The sequence below is a fragment of the Chionomys nivalis genome, chromosome 18 (assembly GCF_950005125.1).
Source record: "Chionomys nivalis chromosome 18, mChiNiv1.1, whole genome shotgun sequence".
NCBI lineage: Eukaryota > Metazoa > Chordata > Mammalia > Rodentia > Cricetidae > Chionomys > Chionomys nivalis.
This window is the reverse complement of record NC_080103.1, coordinates 50,484,264-50,505,983: the sequence shown is the minus strand read 5'-3', so window position 1 is coordinate 50,505,983 and position 21,720 is coordinate 50,484,264. Positions and strand designations below refer to the sequence as shown.

The window sequence follows — 21,720 nt, the reverse complement described above, 5'->3', positions numbered from 1 at the left end:
TATTAACATTCCAAATTTTAATCAGTTGGTCTGCCTTTATTTCATCATCCTTTCTGCTCACAAGCTCATTGAGAACAAGCTTCCACCGCCTCGCGGTTTGATGCTTTTCAAGACCTAGCTCATCTCTTCTCTCACACAACCTCTTATGTGTGCCCGTGGTTTGGATACTCAGATTACAAAATGTGTTGTATATGTTAACAATGATTCTCAAGCTTTTGCTATTTCTATGACTTAATTAAGAACATAAATATAAAAATGATGGGAAACAAAGCTTTCTCAGCTCTATTACCTGTAATAATATACAGAATTTATAATTATAAATTTTATGTTATAACAAAAACTTTAGTTTTAAAAAATGTTTTATTTGAGAATTACATAGTTTAATATCTTCGAAAATACTGTTTCCTAATTACTAAAAAAGAAAGCAGACTCAGTAAGAAATTTAAATCATTAAATATGTTGCACTAATATATACATACAGAATGCTAAGTAATAATATTTAGCTCTGGAATGCGTACCATCTTTTTCCTCATTAAAGGCTCAACCAGCACAATGTATGCTATGTATAAAGTTCCATGTACATGAGAGTATGACACTTAATTGCTTCAACTTATAGCTGAGGTAATTTGTCCACTGGGGTGTCAAACTTGAAGTCTGAAGGGAAGAGATCTGGAGCCCGAGGGTAGATCAGTCTGTAGGACTGTCTGATTGTAACATCAGCAACACCAGCAATATCTCCAATTTCTAAAAGACAAAAAAAAAAACAAGCCATTCAGTTGATCTGCTCTTACTACCAAAGGGCAAAAAAAAACCAAAAAAACCCTCTCAATTTCAGTTTTTTTTGTTTGTTTGTTTTTTTTTTTTTTTTTTTTTTTTTTTGGTTTTTTGAGACAGGGTTTCTCTGTGGTTTTGGAGTCTGTCCTGGAACTAGCTCTTGTAGACCAGGCTGGTCTCGAACTCACAGAGATCCGCCTGTCTCTGCCTCCCGAGTGCTGGGATTAAAGGCGTGCGCCACCACCGCCCGGCTCAATTTCAGTTTTTAAAACTGATAATGAAAATCCATCTTTTTTTTTTTTTTTTTTTTTTTTTTTTTTTTTTTTTTTGGTTTTTCGAGACAGGGTTTCTCTGTGGCTTTGGAGCCTATCCTGGAACTAGCTCTGTAGACCAGGCTGGTCTCGAACTCACAGAGATCGAAAATCCATCTTAATAGGCATGACAAGAGTCAAAGTCAATATAAATAGTGATATTGGCAGACCTTTTTAAAGGTATCTTAGTAATACTAGAAGACATAATATATGCAAAGCAACCCAGAGCATGGCACTGTGAGTGACAGGCACTGTGTTGCTTTTGCCAGGTATTGTTGCAAGGTTGAGACAATATATGCTTTTCATGTGCAAAGCTAGGTTTATCCCTAGGGTGGCATAAAGATCATCCTCAGCTACACAGCAGGTTTGAGGCCAGTGGAGGATACATGAGACCTTGCCTCAAAACAAACAAACAAAAAAACAAACACGGTGAAGGGCCATAAGGTACATACAATACCTCCCCGAAGGACCACTGACAACTATTAGTAACATTTTCTTCAGTGATATATAACCACTAGTAAGCTGCTCATGTTCCAATAAATAAACCTCCCATAAAAGATACAAATTAAAATTAAATCCAAACAGGAAAAGGAGACGTACATACAAGAAAGACTATACCTCTAATCACTTAAAAGCAAAATTCTATATTTTCTAAAGGTGTTTTATGTCTGTTTTGTTTTGAGGTGCTGGGCCAGGCCCTCGGGCACACTCAGCAGATACTCTCAATGAACAGAACTATATTTCAACCTACTTCCTTCTGTGTTAATGTTTCTGAGGGGTTCTGAATCATTAGCCTTCTTAACCGTCAACTCCCAACCCAGCCATCTCTCCGGCACACTTCCTAATAAAGATCCTACCTTTCTGTGTCCGCTTCTCAGCTGATGCCTGGGAAGCCATGTAAATAGCTGCCGCTGCCACAGATATGGGGCTTCTGCCAGGAACCAAGTCCAGCTCCACAGCCTTGCGGGCTATGTGTGTTGCTGCCATCTGTACTTGCTTGGGGAGGCAAAGGTTCGAGCAAAACCTGGACATGAAGTCCCCAGTAGTGATCAGATCCACACTGGTTTCCAAAGCTTTCAAAATCAGTTTAAAACAGCGACCAATTTCTTTTTTAGAAATTCGAGATACGGCACATATTTCTAAAAGAAATAAAATTGAAAAAATGCATAAGTTACAAGGTTCATTTTGTAATTTATCATTTTTTACAAAAATAAAATATTCTAGTTGTTAAAAATTTAATCATGACTTAAAGATGAGACCCTAATCCTCTCAGCAATATTTCCCATGGACCTTACTTATTTAAAAATTTGTCATACCTTAAATTGAGGCTGTATTCTTTCAAAATAAAAATTTTATCTATTTCAATTTATTATTAAGATACAAGTTTCTCTAAGTAATCAAAAACCTCTCAGATATTTATATTTTAATCTTTGTAAGGAATGTTCCAAGGAGAATGAAAGTACTCAAGCTGAAGAATGCCAAGTGTATGTATACTCTTTATCTACATGCTATATCTCTAAATAAGCTAAAATGTTAGTCATTGCTTGAGTTACAGTCCAAAAGATGTGCGATAAGCCTTGACTCTTCACTTTGACAAAGGAAAACTTGAAAGATACTCATTGGATATATGGTGAATGTAGTGTCCAACCTGGACCTGGGCAATGAAAGTCAGTTATGTACCGCAGTAAAACACTGGGAGTAGGCTGTCCTGTACTCCTGAGTAAACACGAGCTTGACAAAACCCAGCAGTAATCAGTGATCTCAAAGTCTTTGCCTTGCACAAAACTGTTATCACTAGGCCTCAAAAAGAAAAAAAAAATTACATTGAGACCTTTCTTCAAGACTTGACACACACCAGAAGCTAGCTAGTAGTTGTTTTCTTCACCAGTTACAGATGTTACCCCAGTGTAAAGCCTCTGTAGCATGTCAGGCCTTCTAGCCCACAAAGCAGAATCAGGTGGACAGTGGACTTACAGTAGCTATTAAAATGGTGTCACCTGCGAAAGCAGCTTGCAAAGAAGACTGTTTTTTCTGTTAAAGAACAAAATAAAGATCCACTGGCAAATGTCGTTGTTTAAAGGTTCCTACTGCTGTGAAGACACCATGCCCAAGGCAAGTCTTACAAAGAGAAACATTTAATTGGGGTGGCGGCTTACATTTTAAAAGTTTAGTTCATTATCATTATGGTGCAACATGGTGACGTGTAGACTGTCATGGTGCGGGCTACTTCTTAATCAGAAGGCAACAGGGAATGGATTAAGACACTGGGTGTATCTTGAACATATATGAGACCTTAAAGCCTGCCTCCATAAAGACACACTTCCTCCAACAAGAACACACTCACACCTCCTAATAGTTCCATTTCCTTTGGGGGTCATTTTATTTCAAATATGCTGAAGATAAGCACTATCTGTCAAGTGACTCTACTTAGTGCAGTTGAAGCCTTACCTTTAAATGTCCTCGGAACTCCTTCTTGTCTACAGGCAATGTACAGACAAGCAGAAGCTATCGCATCATTAGCTCTTCCCTTCAGGCTCTTCTGCTCATATACTTGCTTGAATAAATTATTTGTTCGATCCTTCAAAGCAAAGAAACTAAGTTTAATTAAATATAGGCTGTTTAATTACTTACAATATCAAAATTTTATGTGTTCATTAAATTATGCAGAGTAAATGTCAGAATGGCTTAAAGCACATGGACAAGAACTTACAACTATATTTCGAGGGAGGTTGATTCTGTCTGCCATGGTTGTGATTTCCTTGAAAGCATTCATCATTGCTCTGTCAGAGCTACTCATTGTTCTCCGATTCTGATACTTAGAATTGCCAAACTCATCAAAACTTGCAGCTCCTGTACCCTATAAGACAAAGAGTTAACCTTGCTAAACATTTTTGGAAATTTTGAACAGACAATTTCTATGAAAATGTAATTTATACAATCTGACTACATGTATCCAGTGAAGCCTGTGCCTCAAACAGAAACTTCCAGGTGAAGATGCTTTAAATAAGTTTGTTCACAGACACTTAAGTAAATCTAAACAATTGTTCCAGAACACAGAAAATAGAAACTGAAAGTCCAATTGAATTTATAGATGACCGAAAATATAAATGGCAGAAAGCAAAAGCATATTAAATATACATACAAGATCAAGTAAAGATTAGTCAATACAAGAAAGACACCTATTAGAGAATAGTTAATATAAAATGTCATAATCACATGTCTAAGAAAAATCACATGATCTTTAAAGGTACCATATAAAGCTATGTGAACAAAACTCAAAATGAAGTTTTGATAAAGACTCATAATATTAGAAACGGGCAGTTCTCTGTGTATAAAAACCATTCTCCCAGGCCTAAGTAAACAATCTGGTTAGTAGGAAAAGGCTTCAGGCACACTAAGTAAAGATCACAGCCAGGTAGCTTTGATGCTTAACAGCAATGCTTGTTAACTGATGGTAAAGGTCAAACTCATTCCAGGAGTGCACACTAAAGCGTCCATGCTGTAACATGCATTGCAAAGGCCAGATAAAGAATGTGTAATTGAAGCCCTGTGAAGAAGACCACAAGCTATTTATTTGTAGGCCCTATGTCTATGAATTCAAAATGCCCAACAAAATCATTAAAAATGCTACTGCTATAAACAGCAAGAGAGTTTGTTTGTTAAAGGAAAGCACTGATGAAATCTGAAGTCTCATAATACATATAATTCCTCTACCCCAGTGATTTCAGGAATAGAATTATGTGTATTTCTGCACTGAGTTTCTCAAAAGAAGCGAATACAGAACATGCTGGTGTATGCCTTTAGTCCCAGCACTTGGGAGGTAGAAACACGGCAGATCTTTGAGTTCAAGACAGACCTGGTCTATATTGTGAGTACTAGGACAGCCAGGGATACACAGAGAAACCCTATCTTGAAAAACAGCAACAACAACAACAACAACAAAAAATAGACAACACTTATATCTTCCTGTCTACTCAGTCTTGTTTTGTTTAACATGACTTTAAGAGAATAATGTAGCCGGGCGGTGGTGGCGCACGCCTTTAATCCCAGCACTCAGGAGGCAGAGGCAGGCGGATCTCTGTGAGTTCGAGGCCAGCCTGGTCTACAAGAGCTAGTTCCAGGACAGGAACCAAAAACTATGGAGAAACCCTGTCTCGAAAAATTAAAAAAAAAAAAAAAAAAAAAAAAAAAAGAGAGAATAATGTAACAACCAAACTTATGTGCCATGGATTTCCTATGCATTCAATTTGTACAGTCTAAACTAATGTGTAGCTATGATTTTAAATTATGACTCTCTGGCCATGCACACCGCCTTTAGCCCCAGCAGTCAGGAGGCAGAGTCAGGTGGATCCCTGTAAGCTCCAGGTCAGCTGGTCTACAACAGCCAGGACTGTTACACAGAAAAACCCTGTCTGAAAAAAACAGAAAAAAGAAGACTCTCCATGCTCCTGCCCCAGACTACAATGTGTATCTGTTTATAAGTGTTATGACAATAATTTGCTGAAAACAGCAAATACAGGTTGAAAGCAGTAGCATAAAAATTAATATCTGTAAGTATTAAATAACAGCATACAGATCTCCTTGATAAAAGGGCATCTAATCCCCTGGAACTGAAGTTACAATGATTGCAAGCCACCATGTGGGTATTGGGAATCAAATCCAGGTCCTCCACAAGAGTACCAATGGAATCTCTCTGGCCCTAATGATTTTTTTATATAATGATCTTTTTAAAAAGTCATATTGAGCATCTTGACACATGCCTCTAATCCTAGCACTTGGGAGGCAGCAGCAAGTGCATCTGTTAGTTCAAGGTTAGCCAGTCTACATAGCTAGTTACAGGGCTGTATAGTGATAACCCTCACTCAAAGAAACAAAAACAGACTGTGCAGTAGTGAAGTTCTAAACTAGCATACACTTCCATGATTAGTCTTTCAGGGACAGTCATCAGCACTGATCAGCAGTGTAGCCATCCTGGCTCGCTGCCTGCAGGTGGTGCGAATGCTCAAGGTTGCAGCTCTGTGAGTTCATACCTATGCTGGGTCTGACACTGATTCCAAATTTTAGGGAAACAGATATTCGTGTTGCATCTTCCCAGAAAAAGGCTTACACAACTATTTTTGTAATTGTATGTATATGGGCAATTTGCCTGCATGTGTGCCTGTGCACCAGTGCCTGACTATTGCCAATAGAGGCCAGAAGGATACTCTGAAAGTGGAGTCAACAGTTTGTGAGTCACAGTGTGGATCCTGGGAATTAAATTCACGTCTTGCAGAAGAGTAGCTCTTAATCCCAGCCCAAGATTATTATACTGATTCCATGTTCTTCCCTCCATGATGGGAAAAACACCCAGATCAGTAGAGTTCCACAGTGCTAACACTGGCAAGAGTTATTCCCAAGTCAAGAGTCTCCTTTGGGTTAATGGTTGATACTTTTGCAAAAAATCCTAACTTTCCAGATCTTTATCTCACCCCCACCTTGGCATTTTCTATTAAATGGAATTATTACCTTGCCAATCATGGTGGACAAATCTCCATCACTCAGAAGAGGATTCTGAGAATCTCCAACTCGAGAAGGGTCTTTTGTTGCTTTATCATTGCTAAAAGTTCTCCATTCGGATCCCACATCGATAACCCGGTCCCCTAAGAAGGTAAGCACACAGTTACTTAGCCAGGAACAGAACTGCCCTCCCCATGCTGGCTAATCGCTAGCATCTCAACTTGGCCACCTGGGCTCCAGCTTAGTCTTACATGTCTGCTCTGCTAGTCCAGTAATAAACTATGTAAATAGTATGCTATCATTATTCATATCCCAACTCTTAGAAGAAAAAATTGGTTAAAAATAACACAAAGAAAAAGCTGGTGTGGTAGTATGTGCCTATAATCCTAGTATTTGGGAGGCTGAGGCATAATAGAGAAAAAAATCAAGGCTATACTGTCTACATATACATAGCAAGACCTTACCTCAATAACCAAAGCAAAATAATAAAACTATTCTTATGTGATACAAAGAAAAACAATGAAGCCAGGTATGGTGGAGCAAGCCTCTTATCTCAGGACCCAGATGACAGAGGCAGATAGATATCTGACCCCTATGAATTCCAGATCATCCAGGACTACACAGTGAGACCTTATCTCAGAGAAAGAGAGAGAGAGAGATGACTCAGAATAAAATTTTAAAAGGCAGCAGGCACACTTTTCAAGCAAAGAGGTTATGATTGGGTGTGTGATATCAAAATACCTGGTCACTACTTTAGTGGGAGGAGCTCAGTGTCTGGAAATATCTTTAAAGTAGACAGAGATAACACTGAATATTAAAACACATGTTGGTCAGTGTGTCCACTGTAAATATTACCAACTAATCCCCAGAGCTACATAAATACAGGTACCACTTTCACTGTTCCTCGCAACTCATGTTATTTGGCCAAAGATCCCACAGCTACAAGTGAAATGTGTATAAGCTTCCGACCAATTCCATTGAACTCTTTCAATGAGCTGTACCTTGTTCATCTTTGCCAGCAATCACAATGCCTTTCAGTATGGACAGTCAACAAATATAATTACAGATGTTGTACCAAGTTGCTGCTTGGCTGTGGAAAAGTTATTTAATTAAAAAAATTTAAATGGAAGGCTGAGGAGGTAGCTCAGTAGTTGAGAGCATATGCCATTTCACCAGAGGACCCAAACCTGGTTTTCATCACCCACATCAGGTGGCTCCCAACCACTTAAAACCAGCTCCAGAGGATCCATGCTCTCTCTCCATGGGAACTTTATTCCTGTGCACATGTCCAAACACAGATGCAGACATAAGCAAATTTAAAATAAAAATCTTAAGTTTTAATTACATTTACTTATTTTGTGTGTTGGAAGGCACATACACCATACATGTGTAGAGGTCAGAGGATAATTCTTCTGCCATGTGGGTTCAGACTGATGACTTAGTGTGACATGCTTGGTGGGAAGCACTGATCTGTTGAGCCATCTTTATGATACCATTTTATTTCATTTCTATGCCTTATTTCTTCAGATTTCCCTAATAACTTCACATTTTAAAAACTGTAAGGTTAAATGAATTAATGAACTTGTACAAGCATGTAAGTTCTCAATGTCTAAACACTGGCAGATGTTCTCACTCTCCATTTTGGGGGAGGGGGCGGGGGTGATGACAGAGGCATTCACCTGACCCTTAGATTTTAAAGGACTCCAGGGCTCTGCAGCTCCTTAGTGACAAAGGAATATGGGGTGAAATGATCATTTCAATGTAGAGCATATCAAAACTTTTAAAGAACACATTAATTAAAATGCAATATGCAAAATAGCAATTATAATCTAAACCCAGTAATGTGCTTTAAGAAAGTAGGTTACTATATAACAGAATGATTTGTTAATGAAGGCTTCTGATAAATTTGGTTTTCTTTGAACTTCAGGAGAACCTAGAGTAGCTAGAGTATTTCCTAGACAATCATGTTTGGGTGAAGGAAGACAAGCATGAGAGTTAGTGTCCTCACCTGCCATCTCCATATGGACTGAGAGAAAGCAGGAGAAAGGAACAAAGACCCACATTAGAAGGCACTTTAACATGCCAGCCTGACTGTGACTCCAAGGAAGGACTAAGTTAAGTGAAAATGGCACTGTGTGGTCCCCATGCACTTGTGTTTTCAGAAACAGTCAATAAGGCCAACTTTCCTAGTCAGCAAGATAAAAACAAAACACACAAAAACATAAATTACTGTGGTCTTCAAAGCAGTTACCAAATTTGAAAAGTTAAACAGATCAAATGTCATTAACTTATATGTAGCTGTATATACATGAAGCACATACAATTTTTTTTCAAGCACTTAGGGCCTTGAGCATGCTAGTCAAGTGTTCTCTGAACTTCACTGTCAGCCTTATCTTTGCTTTTATTTGAGGCAGGGTCTCAGGAAATTGTACAGGCCAGCCTAAGACTCATTCTAGCCTAGGCAGGCTGGAATTCTGTCTATAATTCCTAGTAGCTGTAATATTACTGTTCCACTAGGCTCAGCTAACTGTTATGTTTTCAAGGACCAAAAATGAATATATCAAGAAAACCATACAGGTGAAAACGCATACCACATGCTGTAATTCTAGCTGCATATTTGGAGATAAAGCACCAGCAAGCTAAAATACTTCATTTCATAACATTTTCCTTTTGGCATCGAAGTACCTTATAGAGATCGCTTTATATTGCTTTTAAAAAGACAAAATGGACTTTAAAAATAATAATTACAAGAAGACCTAGTATATAGTATAAACAGAAAGCCCAGCAATGGACAATGAAGTAAAGGTTTCCAAATATGTGGAATGATCTAAATAACTCCAGACATAACTGCTCAAAATAGCATTTATAAGAATCAAATTTCTGCTGGGTGGTTGTGGCACACAACTTTAATCTCAGCACTCAGGAGGCAGAGGCATGTGGATCTCTGTGAATTCGAGGCCAGCCTGGTCTACAAGAGCTAGTTCCAGGACAGCTAGGACTATTAAACAGAGAAACTCTGTCTGGGGGGGGGGGGGGGGAATCAAAACCAAGGCAACTCAAAGAGCACAGCATGAAACTAAAGAATTATTCAGAAAAAATTATTCATATATATATGATTCTTGCTTAAAATCCAAATGAGACATATTAGAAAAGTTTCCTGGAAGAAAACTGCAAGTCAGAATCTCTTCAAGGGGAGAGTGATACAAGATAGCCCAATGTGTAGATACTACAATCGCTGACAAAGAGGAAACCTGTGTGTAATCAACCTTTATAGTGAGAAGCCTATCAGTTAACATGCACACACACATACCATCAAGTATCCTAGAAACAGAAACAAATGCCGGTTTTTTCTCCTCTTAAACTACACATTGACTCTGTAAACTTAAGCCAGATGGGAGTTCTTCGTGAAAATAGTGTTAGAAGCACTGACACAGACAGAAACCATCACTGTGACCATGTCCATCTCTGCGACACAACCTTACAGGTTTTTACTCAAAGACCATATAAAGAGAAAGTCATGCCCAGCACATGTCACTGAACTTCAGTGTATAAGCCATAACAGAGTGGCATCTAAAGAGCATTTCATCACACTCTAGAGAGATAAACTGTATCTATTTGTTAAGAAACACATGAAAGTAACTGTCAAAAAAAAATCATTCTTGCTAGTTCAAAACAGTCATCACTCTAGCACCTACCTTTTGACTTGTCAATGACAAATTTTAGAAGAAAAGGTCAAAATGACTCATTTTTCAAATCTATTTTCCTTATGTTGTTTTTAAAAAGATGAATTTAAATTTAAGTGGTGAACATGACATGATATTAAAGTGGAAGTGGAACTGCTAATTTTAAGCATACTAATGTGAAATCCTAATCCATACGGCATGATATTGATTTTCTTTTCTCAGCAGTGTTGATGTTGAAATAACGTTTAGCCCAACAGGATAGTCATTCAGTTACATTCCCTAGCCCCAAAATTATTTTCTAATAGCTACGAATGCAGCTAAAAACCTAATATTTTGCTGACTATAAATCAACATACAAGAAATACAATGTACAAGGTCAAATTTAGGAACAAACTGATACCCTAAATATTACACTGCTATCTACTGTTGAACTTCGACAGTGACACTGCCACATTATTAGGGTCTACTTGGGGGCAGGGACTCAGCAGTTTTGTGGAAGGAAGGAAGCTCTGCCTCACTGGCCTGCTTAGTCACAACAACCTCAAGAAGCACCAAAGGGTCAGGTGTGGTGATGCACTCCTCTAATGGCAACAAGGAGATCGAGGCAGACAGATCTCTGAGTGACAGACCAGAGAGGGTTACAGAGAGATGGCTCAGTGGGTAAAAGAACGTAAGCATGGCCACACATTTATTAACCAGGTGCAAGGGGTGTGGGTGGAGACAAAGAAGTCTCTGGGCTCGTTTGTCAGCAAGCCTCACTAAAGGGCAGCAAGCTCTGGGTTCAGTAAGAGACCCTGTCTTAAACAAATAGGGTGGAAAATGATAGAAGACATCCTTTGACCTCTGCCAGCTAACAAGCTATGTACACACATGCACGTCACAACACACAAATCAGTGATAAAACAGTGAATGCCAAATCATAGCTCTTCAATGTACTCTACAGTTCAAGTGAAAGTCAAACAAACCACTGTTATACACTGGACAGTTAGTTACATGGCTGGTTCTTGTGCCAAAGTGGAATAGATTTCTACAGTCTCCCAATCTGAGTGATTCTTAAGACTTTACTGACCAATCCCAGTGTACTCTGGTCTAGACATAGTCTTCAGTTTCCTTCAAAAAACATACTTGCATTCCTGTAAGTCTCTTTTTATTTGCTTTTTTGTTTGTTTTGTTTTTCAAGACAGGGTTTCTCTGTAGCTTTGGAGCCTGTCCTAGAACTCGCTCTGTAGACCAGGCTGACCTCCAACTCACAGAGATCCGCCTGCCTCTGCCTCCTGGGTGCTGGGATTAAAGGCGTGAGGCATGTACCACTACCACCTGGCGATAGTTCCTTTCTAAATCAAGTATATGAAAAAAACATGACTACTCTCTGATAACTCCATACCTAGTTTATTCTGTTTTTATTAAGAAATTCTGGTGTTATTAAACAGCCCCCATTTTTTCTGACCACTGTCTTCCTGGGGGTATTCTGAAGAGTCATTCCACATGTGCAATCTCTGCCTAACAAACAATGGCACTGCTACCTAGTCAACAAGCTAATGACTTCACTCCACCTTTATGGGCCACAGGTTTGTTTGGACATGAGTACAAGATAGTAATAAACACTATAAAATGTTGCAATATGGCAACTTGCATGACACAGTATCCTTGAGTTCGATCTCCACAACTGAACTTTACAGTACAACTGAGTAACAGAGACAAGCAATAAGAGCACGCCTGTGGTTTCTGCTGCAATTACTAAGTGGTGAAACAACTGAATATGGGCATGTTCCAATAAAACTTTATGCATTACAAAACTTAAATATGGTACTGTTGTTCTCTTATACCCAAAATCATTATTATTTCAGTTTTTCCTCAACCACTTGAAAGTATAAAAGCCATGGAAGCCATATTAAGAACATGTGTTAGCATTATGCTGGCACCAGAAGCAATGGATCTTAATCTCTATTAGTAATTCTATATGCTTTAAAATTCCAGCTGTAAGCTAATCAAGGGGGTAAAAAGTCTTGAATACTCAGTGGTAACAACAAACAAAACCTTTCCAGTGTAGGTCTGAAGCAAGCATTTGTCACAGTTCCCAAGTCTAATAGCAATTTTATTCAAAAGTGACTCAAATTGCTCAAAGGTTGGGAGTAGAGATCAGAAAAAGAGTGCTTCCTTAACATGGAAAGCCCTGTGCTTCATTGGCCATACTCAAGACAAAACAAACCACTATCACTTCTGCTCTTGCTACTGCTAAACAGAATCCTCATTTTTTCTGTATGAGTTTAAGTCTCTTCTGTGTATCTAGATTAGTGAGCAAATAGGCATAAAACTGAAATTGTATTCATTTTTCTTTTTGTAGTAATGGAAATTGAACAAAGAGGTTCTCCCAGTGCTTGGTAAGCATGTTACCACTGGCTATATTCTCAGCCCTAAAAGTAAAATTTTAAGATGTGACATATTTGAACAGTAACAATTTAAACTAGATATTCTATATCCTGACACGATATGCAAGTCTTAACATATCCTATTTTACTACAAGCCACTAGATGAGGCTCAATATTACTTTAAAATCTACCACATTTATTTTAGTGGCATACAAGTGGCACAAAAGTTAGATATTTATTAGTTATTTGAGTGTCACTCCATCTCTCCATCTCCTCTTACACACACACCTTCCATTAACTATTTAAAGCTAAGGATGCAAATACTGTGGCCTTTTCATTTCTCTTTTTGTTCTGAGGCAGGTTTTCTCTGTGTAGTCATAGACCAGATTGGCCTTAAGATCTGCAAGCCTCTGTCTCCTGAATGCTGGAATTTATTTATTTATTTATCTATTTATCTATTTATTTATTTGTTTGTTTATTTGGTATTTGAGACAGGTTTGGTTTTGGTTTTTCTCTATAGCTTTGGAGCCTGTCCTGGAACTAGCTCTTGTAGACCAGGCTGGCCTTGAACTCACAGAATTACACCCGCCTCGCCTCCAGAGTGCTGGCATTAAAAGCATGAGCCACCATTGCCCAGTGAGCCTTTTTCTTTCTTTTTGGTAAATTACTGTTGTGGGAACTCCTTCAACCAATAGCCTTTTAGATACCAGCCCATTTTGGGCATGGTCTGAGGTACTATATAAGCTCAGTTGTAAAGCGTGCTCAGCCCTTTTTTGCTGGATTCGGTTCCCAGCTTCCAGAGCACACAGAAGACAGCAGATCTTTACCCTTATTGTGAGCTTTATCCCCAAATAAATAAACCTCTGTTGTAGTCCATTACGGGCTATTGAGCACTCTTTAACACGCCTATACATTTCTACCTCATGAAAAAACATGTAGTAGTTACATACATGCAATGGTACATGGCATGTCTGCAGACTCTTGCACATTTACATTTCTCTTTTTACTTTATTGTAACTGTGACTTGCTTGTGTGGGGTGAGAGCTGTTAAAATGTATTCATTAAAACTTTGGAAGCTGTACAAAAGCAAAGTACTGTGGATTATGATTTAAACTAAAACCTTTTTTTTTTTTTTTTTTTTGATTTTTCGAGACAGGGTTTCTCCGTAGCTTTGGAGCCTGTCCTGGAACTAGCTCTTGTAGACCAGCCTGGCCTCGAACTCCCAGAGATCCGTCTGCCTCTGCCTCCCGAGTGCTGGGATTAAAGGCGTGCGCCACCACCGCCCAGCTTAAACTAAAACCTTAATAGCTACTTACCTACAACTAAGCCACATTCAGGGCAGATCATATCGCCGGCTCTGTAGTCCTCTACTAAAATTGCATCTGGATGATTCGGACATGTGACTCTTGGGAGAGCATCCAAACTACATGGAAAAAACAACAACACATTTTTATATTTTCCAACTAATAAACAAGTCTGAGTTTTATTGTCTTCTAGTAATAGGTAAGCTGCTAAGATTTTTGAAATCCTTGATTAGTATAATAACTTATAATCACAATAGCCAGCATTTATATATAATTATCTGATGTGTGATCTTTGCTATTTATTTCTATTGTTAGGGAATAAGGGTGTTTTCTATTTGTCAGCCACCATAATGATGGATTTAGCATAGCACAGTAAAGCCAACACACACTGCATGCAAGACAGTCAGTTGCAGCTGTGCTGGTCTTAGGTCTGATGATTTTAGCTTTGCTGGGCATACTAACACATGCTATAGTCCCAACACTTGAGGCTAAAGTAGGATTCCTTGAGTCCAGGACTTCAAGAACAGCCCAGACAAAAGACATAAGTATCTTCACAAGTAAAAAAAAAAAAAAAAGAAAAAAAGAAAAAAAATTAAAACTGGATAACCATACACAGAAGAATCTAGATTTCTATCTCTTATGCTGCCCAAACATCAATTCAAAATGGACCAATGACCTTCATGTAAGATCTAACCTTGGGGGCTGGAGAGAAGGCTCAGAGGTTGAGTGCTTACTGCTCTTTCAGAAGACCTGGGTTCAGTTCCTAGCACCCACACAGTGACTCACAACCACCCATTAACTCCAGTTCCAAGGAGTCTGATACTTTCTTCTAGCCTCTAAGGTCACCAGGCACACACTCAGACACAAAAATAAAAGTAAAGAGACCTGACACTTTGAAAGCACTAGAGGAAACAGGTAAAAGGTACTTCAAGATGTAGGTATAGCAAGGACTGTGCAGGAGGAGAGAGCTGCTTGTTGGTTCCCACTATCCAGGGCTGAAATAATCACACAGAAACTCTATTATTTAAATCACGCTTGGCCCATTAGCTCTAGCTTCTTACTGGCTAACTCTTACATATTAATTTAACCCATCTCCATTAATCTGTGCACCACCATGAGGTGGTGGCCTACCAGCAAAGTTTCAGCACATCTGTCTCTGGCAGTGACTCCACGGTTTCTCTCTGACTCCACCTCCTTTCTCCCAGTATTGTATTGAGTTTTTCCTGCCATAGGTCTAACGCAGTTCCTTTATTACCCAATGATAGTCACAGCATACAGAGGGGAGTCCCACACAGGATTGTCTTCAAAGGATCCCAATAGCACAGGATATAATCCCAAGAATGGAAAAGAGTGACTGCATGAAAAAAAACTAAACAGCATCTACACTGCAAAGAAAATAATCAGCAGAGCTAACACGGTGGACAGAAAAGTAGGAAAACCTCTGCCAGTGACATAGGAAACACTGTATATTAATATCAAGAAACTATATTGCACTCCAAAAAATTAAGTACCAAAAATCAACAAGTAGACTAATGAAAGACAGTTCTCAAAAAAAAAAAAAAAGGAAACACCTATGGCCAATATTTGTAAATGTATTCAGTATCTTTAGCCACTGAGGAAATAAAACTGCTTTTTATCTCATCCCAGTCAGAATGGCAATTATCTAGAAACCAAATGACAACAATAGTATGGCAACTGTGGAAAAGAAGAATCATTACACACTGCTGATGGGAAGAGAAACTGTTACAGTTGCCATGGAAATCAGAATGGGTTTTCTCAAAAGACAAACTATAAGGCTGGTGAGATAGCTCAGTGGGTAAAAGTGCTTATGGCCAGGCATGATGACGAGTTCAGCCACTGGGACCCAAATGGCAGAGGGATAAACCACCTTCCATAGTTGTCCTCTGGTGTGCTTAGAGGAGAAAGCAGAATCCCACCAACTGTCCTGCCTCACGCCTTGGCACAGGTCCTCCCCCAATAAATAAGTACACTAATAAATTTTTTTAAAAAAATAGAACTATGTAATAGGCTATACAACTCCTAGGCAGGTACCTGAAGTTCTAAGTATACACATCACACACACACTCAAATACCCATGTTCATCTGTAACAATGTAATGAAGTGGAATCAGCTTTAGGGTAAAAAATTGTGTTACCAATACACAGCCTTAAAAATGAAATCTTAGAGTTCGAAGCCAGCCTGGTCTACAAGAGCTAGTTCTGGGACAGGCACCAAAGCTACAGAGAAACCCTGCCTCGAAAAACGAAGAAAAAAAAAAAAAAAAAGAAATCTTAGGAAACAAATGGAAATGGAAAGCATTAGACTAAGTGAATAAAACAGAATCAGAAAAACAAGGACAGCATGATTCCTTCATGTGTGGAATTTGTATTCAAGTTTACATGTATGTATATTATACTATTATACATACCCATACACGTTACATATGTATGTAGGATCTGAAAGAAAAATGGGGAACTGTAAGCAGGAAGGAAGTGACCTGAGGGAGGAGAGAAAAGGAAAAGGGAGGGGCAGAAGGGGCACTATTTGGAAGAAGTGAATCAGCAAGAAGGTGGAAATCAGGACTGACTAATACAAAAGTGTACACCAATGTGAGGCATGCCATAAGATCATTATACTGCACGCTAGTCTAAGAAACTCATTTCAAATGAAAAATAATGACTACAAAGCTAACATTATGTTATGACATTAGTAACAATATTTTCCTTTTCTTTTCTTTTCTTTTTTTTTTTTTTTTTTTTGGTTTTTCGAGACAGGGTTTCTCTGTGGTTTTGGAGCCTGTCCTGGAACTAGCTTTTGTAGACCAGGCTGGTCTCGAACTCGCAGAGATCCGCCTGCCTCTGCCTCCCGAGTGCTGGGATTAAAGGCGTGTGCCACCACCGCCCGTCGTCCTTTTATTTTCTTAAAAGACAGGTGTTGCTCTATAGTCTTATTGGCCTCAAACACACTATACAGCCCAGGCTGGCATCACCCAGGAGCCTCTTACCTCAGCCTCTTGAAGTGAGGTCACAGGGATGTGGCACAAAGCCCAGGTCACGATATTAGTAACTTTTTATTTATCTTGAACAATAAAACAGCTTGGGGGAAATTGATTAACCTTAAATGACTTGATAAAACATGCTTTTAAAAAAACAAAGATTCTTGGTCAAAACCTAAGTATTATTTTTGGAAGGTGTGAGTCCTCTTCTAAAGCTCACTTGAAGCCGGGCGGTGGTGGCGCACGCCTTTAATCCCAGCACTTGGGAGGCAGAGGCAGGCGGATCTCTGTGAGTTCGAGACCAACCTGGTCTACAAGAGCTAGTTCCAGGACAGGCTCCAAAACCACAGAGAAACCCTGTCTCGAAAAACAAAAAACAAAAAAACAAAAACAACAACAAAAAAAAAAAAAGAAAGAAACTAAAGCTCACTTGACATGTACAGAGCAAATGGTTCCGTCGCAGTCACCATACACTTAAAACACAAAACTGACTCTTTACAACATGTAAATAGACATTTGTGGTTTAGGGTCAAGTTTCTCATGCTAGCTGTTATAACTCAGAACGTTTTAACCACTAACATTGCTTTTCATTTATTTACTTTAAAGGTATATAATTTTTGTTTTATGCATGCACGTCTAGTGCCCAGATATCAGAAAAGGCATCAGATTCCCTGGAAGTGCAGGTACCATTTGGGTGCCAGGTCCTCTGCAAGAGCAACAAGTGCTCTTAATACTGAGCCATCTTTCTGGCTCACTAACTACCAACTTTGAAGTCACATAGAAAATTGATTTAAAAAAAAAAAGCACATAATAACCACCAAATTTACTCAACTAGAACATATCTTGGACTTTTCTAATCAGGAAAATCGAAGAGGGCAGAAATTGCTTTATTCTGGAAATTTAAAAAAAATAAATTATGAAAAATAAAAGTAGTACATAAAAACTGAAAAGCTGCTGATATAAAAGAAAATGTTAGCAAAATAAGGGGAGTTATCATTAAATGAAGCAGGAAGTTACCATAACAGTACGTTACGGATTATCACAGTTTAGCACTTATTTCGTTTGGTTTTTTTTTTGGTTTTTTTTTTCAAGACAGGGTTTCTCTGTAGCTTTGGAGTCTGTCCTGGAACTAGCTCTTATAGACCAGACTGGCCTTGAACTCACAGATATTCGCCTGTCTCTGCCACCCTGATGCTGAGATTCAAGGCATGCACCACCACCGCCCAGCCAGTTTAGCACTGTTAACAAGTAGATCAAGCCAGCTGTAATGAAGAATGCCTGTAATCCCAGAATTCCAAAGCAGAGCTAGATCTGCCACCATATTTAGGCCATACTAATAATGATACAAAGATACATGATAAGTTCTGGGACAGCTTAGACTAGAGTGAGCATCTCAAAAAGAAACTAAAAATGAAAGTACATTAAAGGGGCTGGAGGCCGGGCGGGGGTGGCGCACGCCTTTAATCCCAGCACTCGGGAGGCAGAGGCAGGCTGATCACTGTGAGTTCAAGACCAGCCTGGTCTACAAGAGCTAGTTCTGGGACAGGCTCCAAAACCACAGAGAAACCCTGTCTTGAAAATAAATAAAATAAAAAAATAAAAATAAAGGGGCTGGGAAGGGATTGGAGCTCAGTGGATAATAACTATACAGTGAGTTCCAGAGCAGCTTATAGTCTCAAAAAACAAAAGAGAGAGAGAGAGAGAGAGAGAGAGAGAGAGAGAGAGAGAGAGAGAGAGAGAGAAAATACAAAAAGCAAACAATAAAAGTAGGTAAAGGGGTTGGGAATGTAGCTAAGAGGGAGAGTACTTGCCTAAGGTCATGGGCTCAATCCCTACCACTTAAAAGAGGGAAACATAGGAAAGTTTGCAGTGTTTTAAATGACAATGGAATTATTTAAGTATAGGTATTTTGTCTGCATGTACGTCCGTGAATCTGTGCATGACCTGCTACCAGCAGAGTAAAAAGAGGGCACCGGATCCCATGGAACCAGGGTAACTGAAGATTTTGTGAGCTGCCATGTGGGTACTGGAAACTGAACCCAGGGCCTCTGGAAAAGCAATCAGAGCTCTTAAATTTGCACAATATCCTGCAAGATAGGATATTTCACAGGTCCTGGCCAGAAAATTATTTACCTGAAGTCAGAATAAATATAGGACTTCACTCTGAACACATTCTCTTCAAGAATATCAACGGGTTTCAAGGCTAAGTGACTGCACACCATCCCCAAGGAAATGGAACAACGATCTCTCATTATTCCCACTGACGGACCATGCAGAGCAGTAATAGGAATGATTTAAAAGCTGGACAATGGACTGAGCATGCCTAGGAGAATTCTAGGCCAGGAACTCAAAATGAACTGTCCATTAAAAAAAATAAAATAAGTTTCAAGGAATTTTTAAATGACAAGTTTAAAAAATGTAGCCAGTGAGTTTACTATACGTACTAAATTTTTTTTTTTTTTTTTTTTTTTCCGAGACAGGGTTTCTCCGTAGCTTTTGGTTCCTGTCCTGGAACTAGCTCTTGTAGACCAGGCTGGCCTCCAACTCACAGAGATCCGCCTGCCTCTGTACGTACTATTTAACTACAACTTGTGTTTCAAGAACACAGAAGTTCCCGTTCCTTAAGATGACAAGCTGTGCCTACATATGCACACATTCAGCTTTCACGGCAGCACCATGGGAAAATTTCAGTATTGGATAATTTGGGGAAGCTGTTTTCAGGTCCCCACAAGGAAGTCTTACCTGACAAAACCACACCCAGATGGAATGATTAAATCATAATTAAATCTAATTTAAAAATAAATTACAACCGGTAAGAAAGAGTGCCAATGGCTTTAGTTCCACACAAATAGTTGAAACTGCTCCTCTCCATGTCCACCTCTCGCTTTTTATAATACAGTGTTCGAGGTTCCCAGAAAGGACCTGTGTGCGCGTCTGTGAATAATGGCTTCCCCTGGTGACGTTTATCAATTTCAATGTGCCAGCAAGTGCAGAACTTAATTTGATACTTTGAATACACTCAGTATTAACTAGAAGCCAATGGAACGGGTGATCAGAAATAGGTATGCACGCTGGGGCACTCGAAAGGTCAACACACTGACATGACTCAGTTTACACATATGCCAGAATACTAATATCTACCTCGCAGTGGTTACAAGAGATATAATTAGGGTCTGCAAAGCACTTTGCAGGTCACAAGATTAAAGGCTGTCTCTGAGGACCCAACACGCATTTCCTGTAGATATTAAGTACACTACGTTTTAAAAATACATTAAAAATGACTTGCAGCATACGTAATTAATTTTTTGCAGACAACATCTCTTTCGGAGTGCTCAATGATACTTGGGGGGTGGCTTTAGGGGAGAATTATTCAAGTCTCCGTATGTGCTTTTTCTTTCCACTTCGGGGGGCCACTAGGCTGGCGACCCGTTTCCACCAGGCTACCGACGCTGACGTTTCCCAACTTCCTAGCTGACAGATCCGCAGGGACCTAGCGCGTCGCTTCCCCAGCTGTCTGGAAAGGAGGCGACGTCACAGCCCCTCAGACTGGATGGGCCGTCGTGGGGAAAACACACAGAAAACATGAACGTGACACAAAGACAGCGGAGGGGTCCGGAGAGAGACGGAGGCCGGGGCGGCGCAGAGCCGCGGGGACGAAGCCTGACCGCGGCGACTCGGGCGAGCAGGGGACGCCGGCGGCAGCTGTCCTTCCGGAAGAGCCTCGGCCCCGCGACCCCCGGTTCCACTCGTTCCGAGGCCGCCGCACTCACCGGCTGGTCGACGCCATCTTCGTGGCTCCGCCAACAGCTTCTTCCCAAGCAGGAAGCGACACCGGCGGCCGGACGCTCCGAGCCGGGCTTTTATGCGCGAGTCACTCGCGCGCAGTTTGGGCGTCTACGGCTCGGGAGGCGGGCCAAAAAGCAGGCGATCCTAATGACGCAAGCTAAAGGCTTCCTGGTTTTCTTTGCTGAGTGGCTGTCAGCTGCAGGTCGCTGGAAGAAACTTCCGAGCTACCGCAGATAGAAGCCGGGCGTGGTTACTCACACCTTTAATCCCAGCACGCGGGAGGCAGAAACTCTGTGAGTCCGGGGAGCAGCCTGATCTACGCAGCGAGGCTCGAGGACAGTGAGGACTACAGAGAGAGACCCTGTCTCGAACTAAACAAAACAAAAAAACCGACCCAGGAAGAGTCTCAGAGAATCCAGCGAATGAGTTCAGAGTTAGTTCTCCAGCAAACCGAATCAAAACCCAAAGAAGTTGCCCGTGGTGGTGAAAGGACGGACGTAAGCATTAGACCAAAACAAAACACCACAAATCAGATGGGTAGACAGACAGACAGACAGATAATAGGTAGGTAGATAGACAGACAGACAGATGATGGTTGTTAGGTAGGTAAATAGATGTGAGAGAGAGAGAGAGAGAGAGAGAGAGAGAGAGAGAGAGAGAGAGAGAGAGAGAGAGAGAGAACAAAACAACCCACAAAGGGGCAAAGCCCTTACCTCAAACCACTCCTTTACTTTCAAGTCAATTTTCCCTGTCTGATTGAATTTCTCATTTGCACCAAGTAAAGAATTTGGAATAAAAAGACATTGGTTTTGGTCTTTAGGAGTGGCTATCAATTCAAGTTCTGTCACAGACCAACAAGCTTCGAATTCCTCCAGGTCTTTTACCTCAACAGTGTAGGGATAGAGTGGATTTGCCTCAAAGGTACTTCTAGAATCGACTCAAAATCAGATAGAGCTCAGTGACAGTAGTGTATGTTGTGAAGGAAACAGGGAATCTGGTCCT

General features: G+C 40.0%; 1 protein-coding gene across 1 annotated transcript; it reads right to left on the bottom strand.

Moving 5' to 3' along the window:
* Gtf2b (general transcription factor IIB) lies at positions 1 to 20,850 on the bottom strand. Its single transcript, XM_057794005.1, has 7 exons — positions 20,703 to 20,850; positions 13,950 to 14,056; positions 6,591 to 6,724; positions 3,796 to 3,942; positions 3,534 to 3,663; positions 1,943 to 2,224; positions 1 to 744 (listed from the first exon to the last, which is right to left on the bottom strand). Exons 1-7 carry the CDS (start codon positions 20,717 to 20,719, stop codon positions 611 to 613), a joined length of 951 nt encoding a protein of 316 aa, XP_057649988.1. The 5' UTR covers positions 20,720 to 20,850; the 3' UTR covers positions 1 to 610.
* Positions 20,851 to 21,720: the final 870 nt, after the last annotated feature.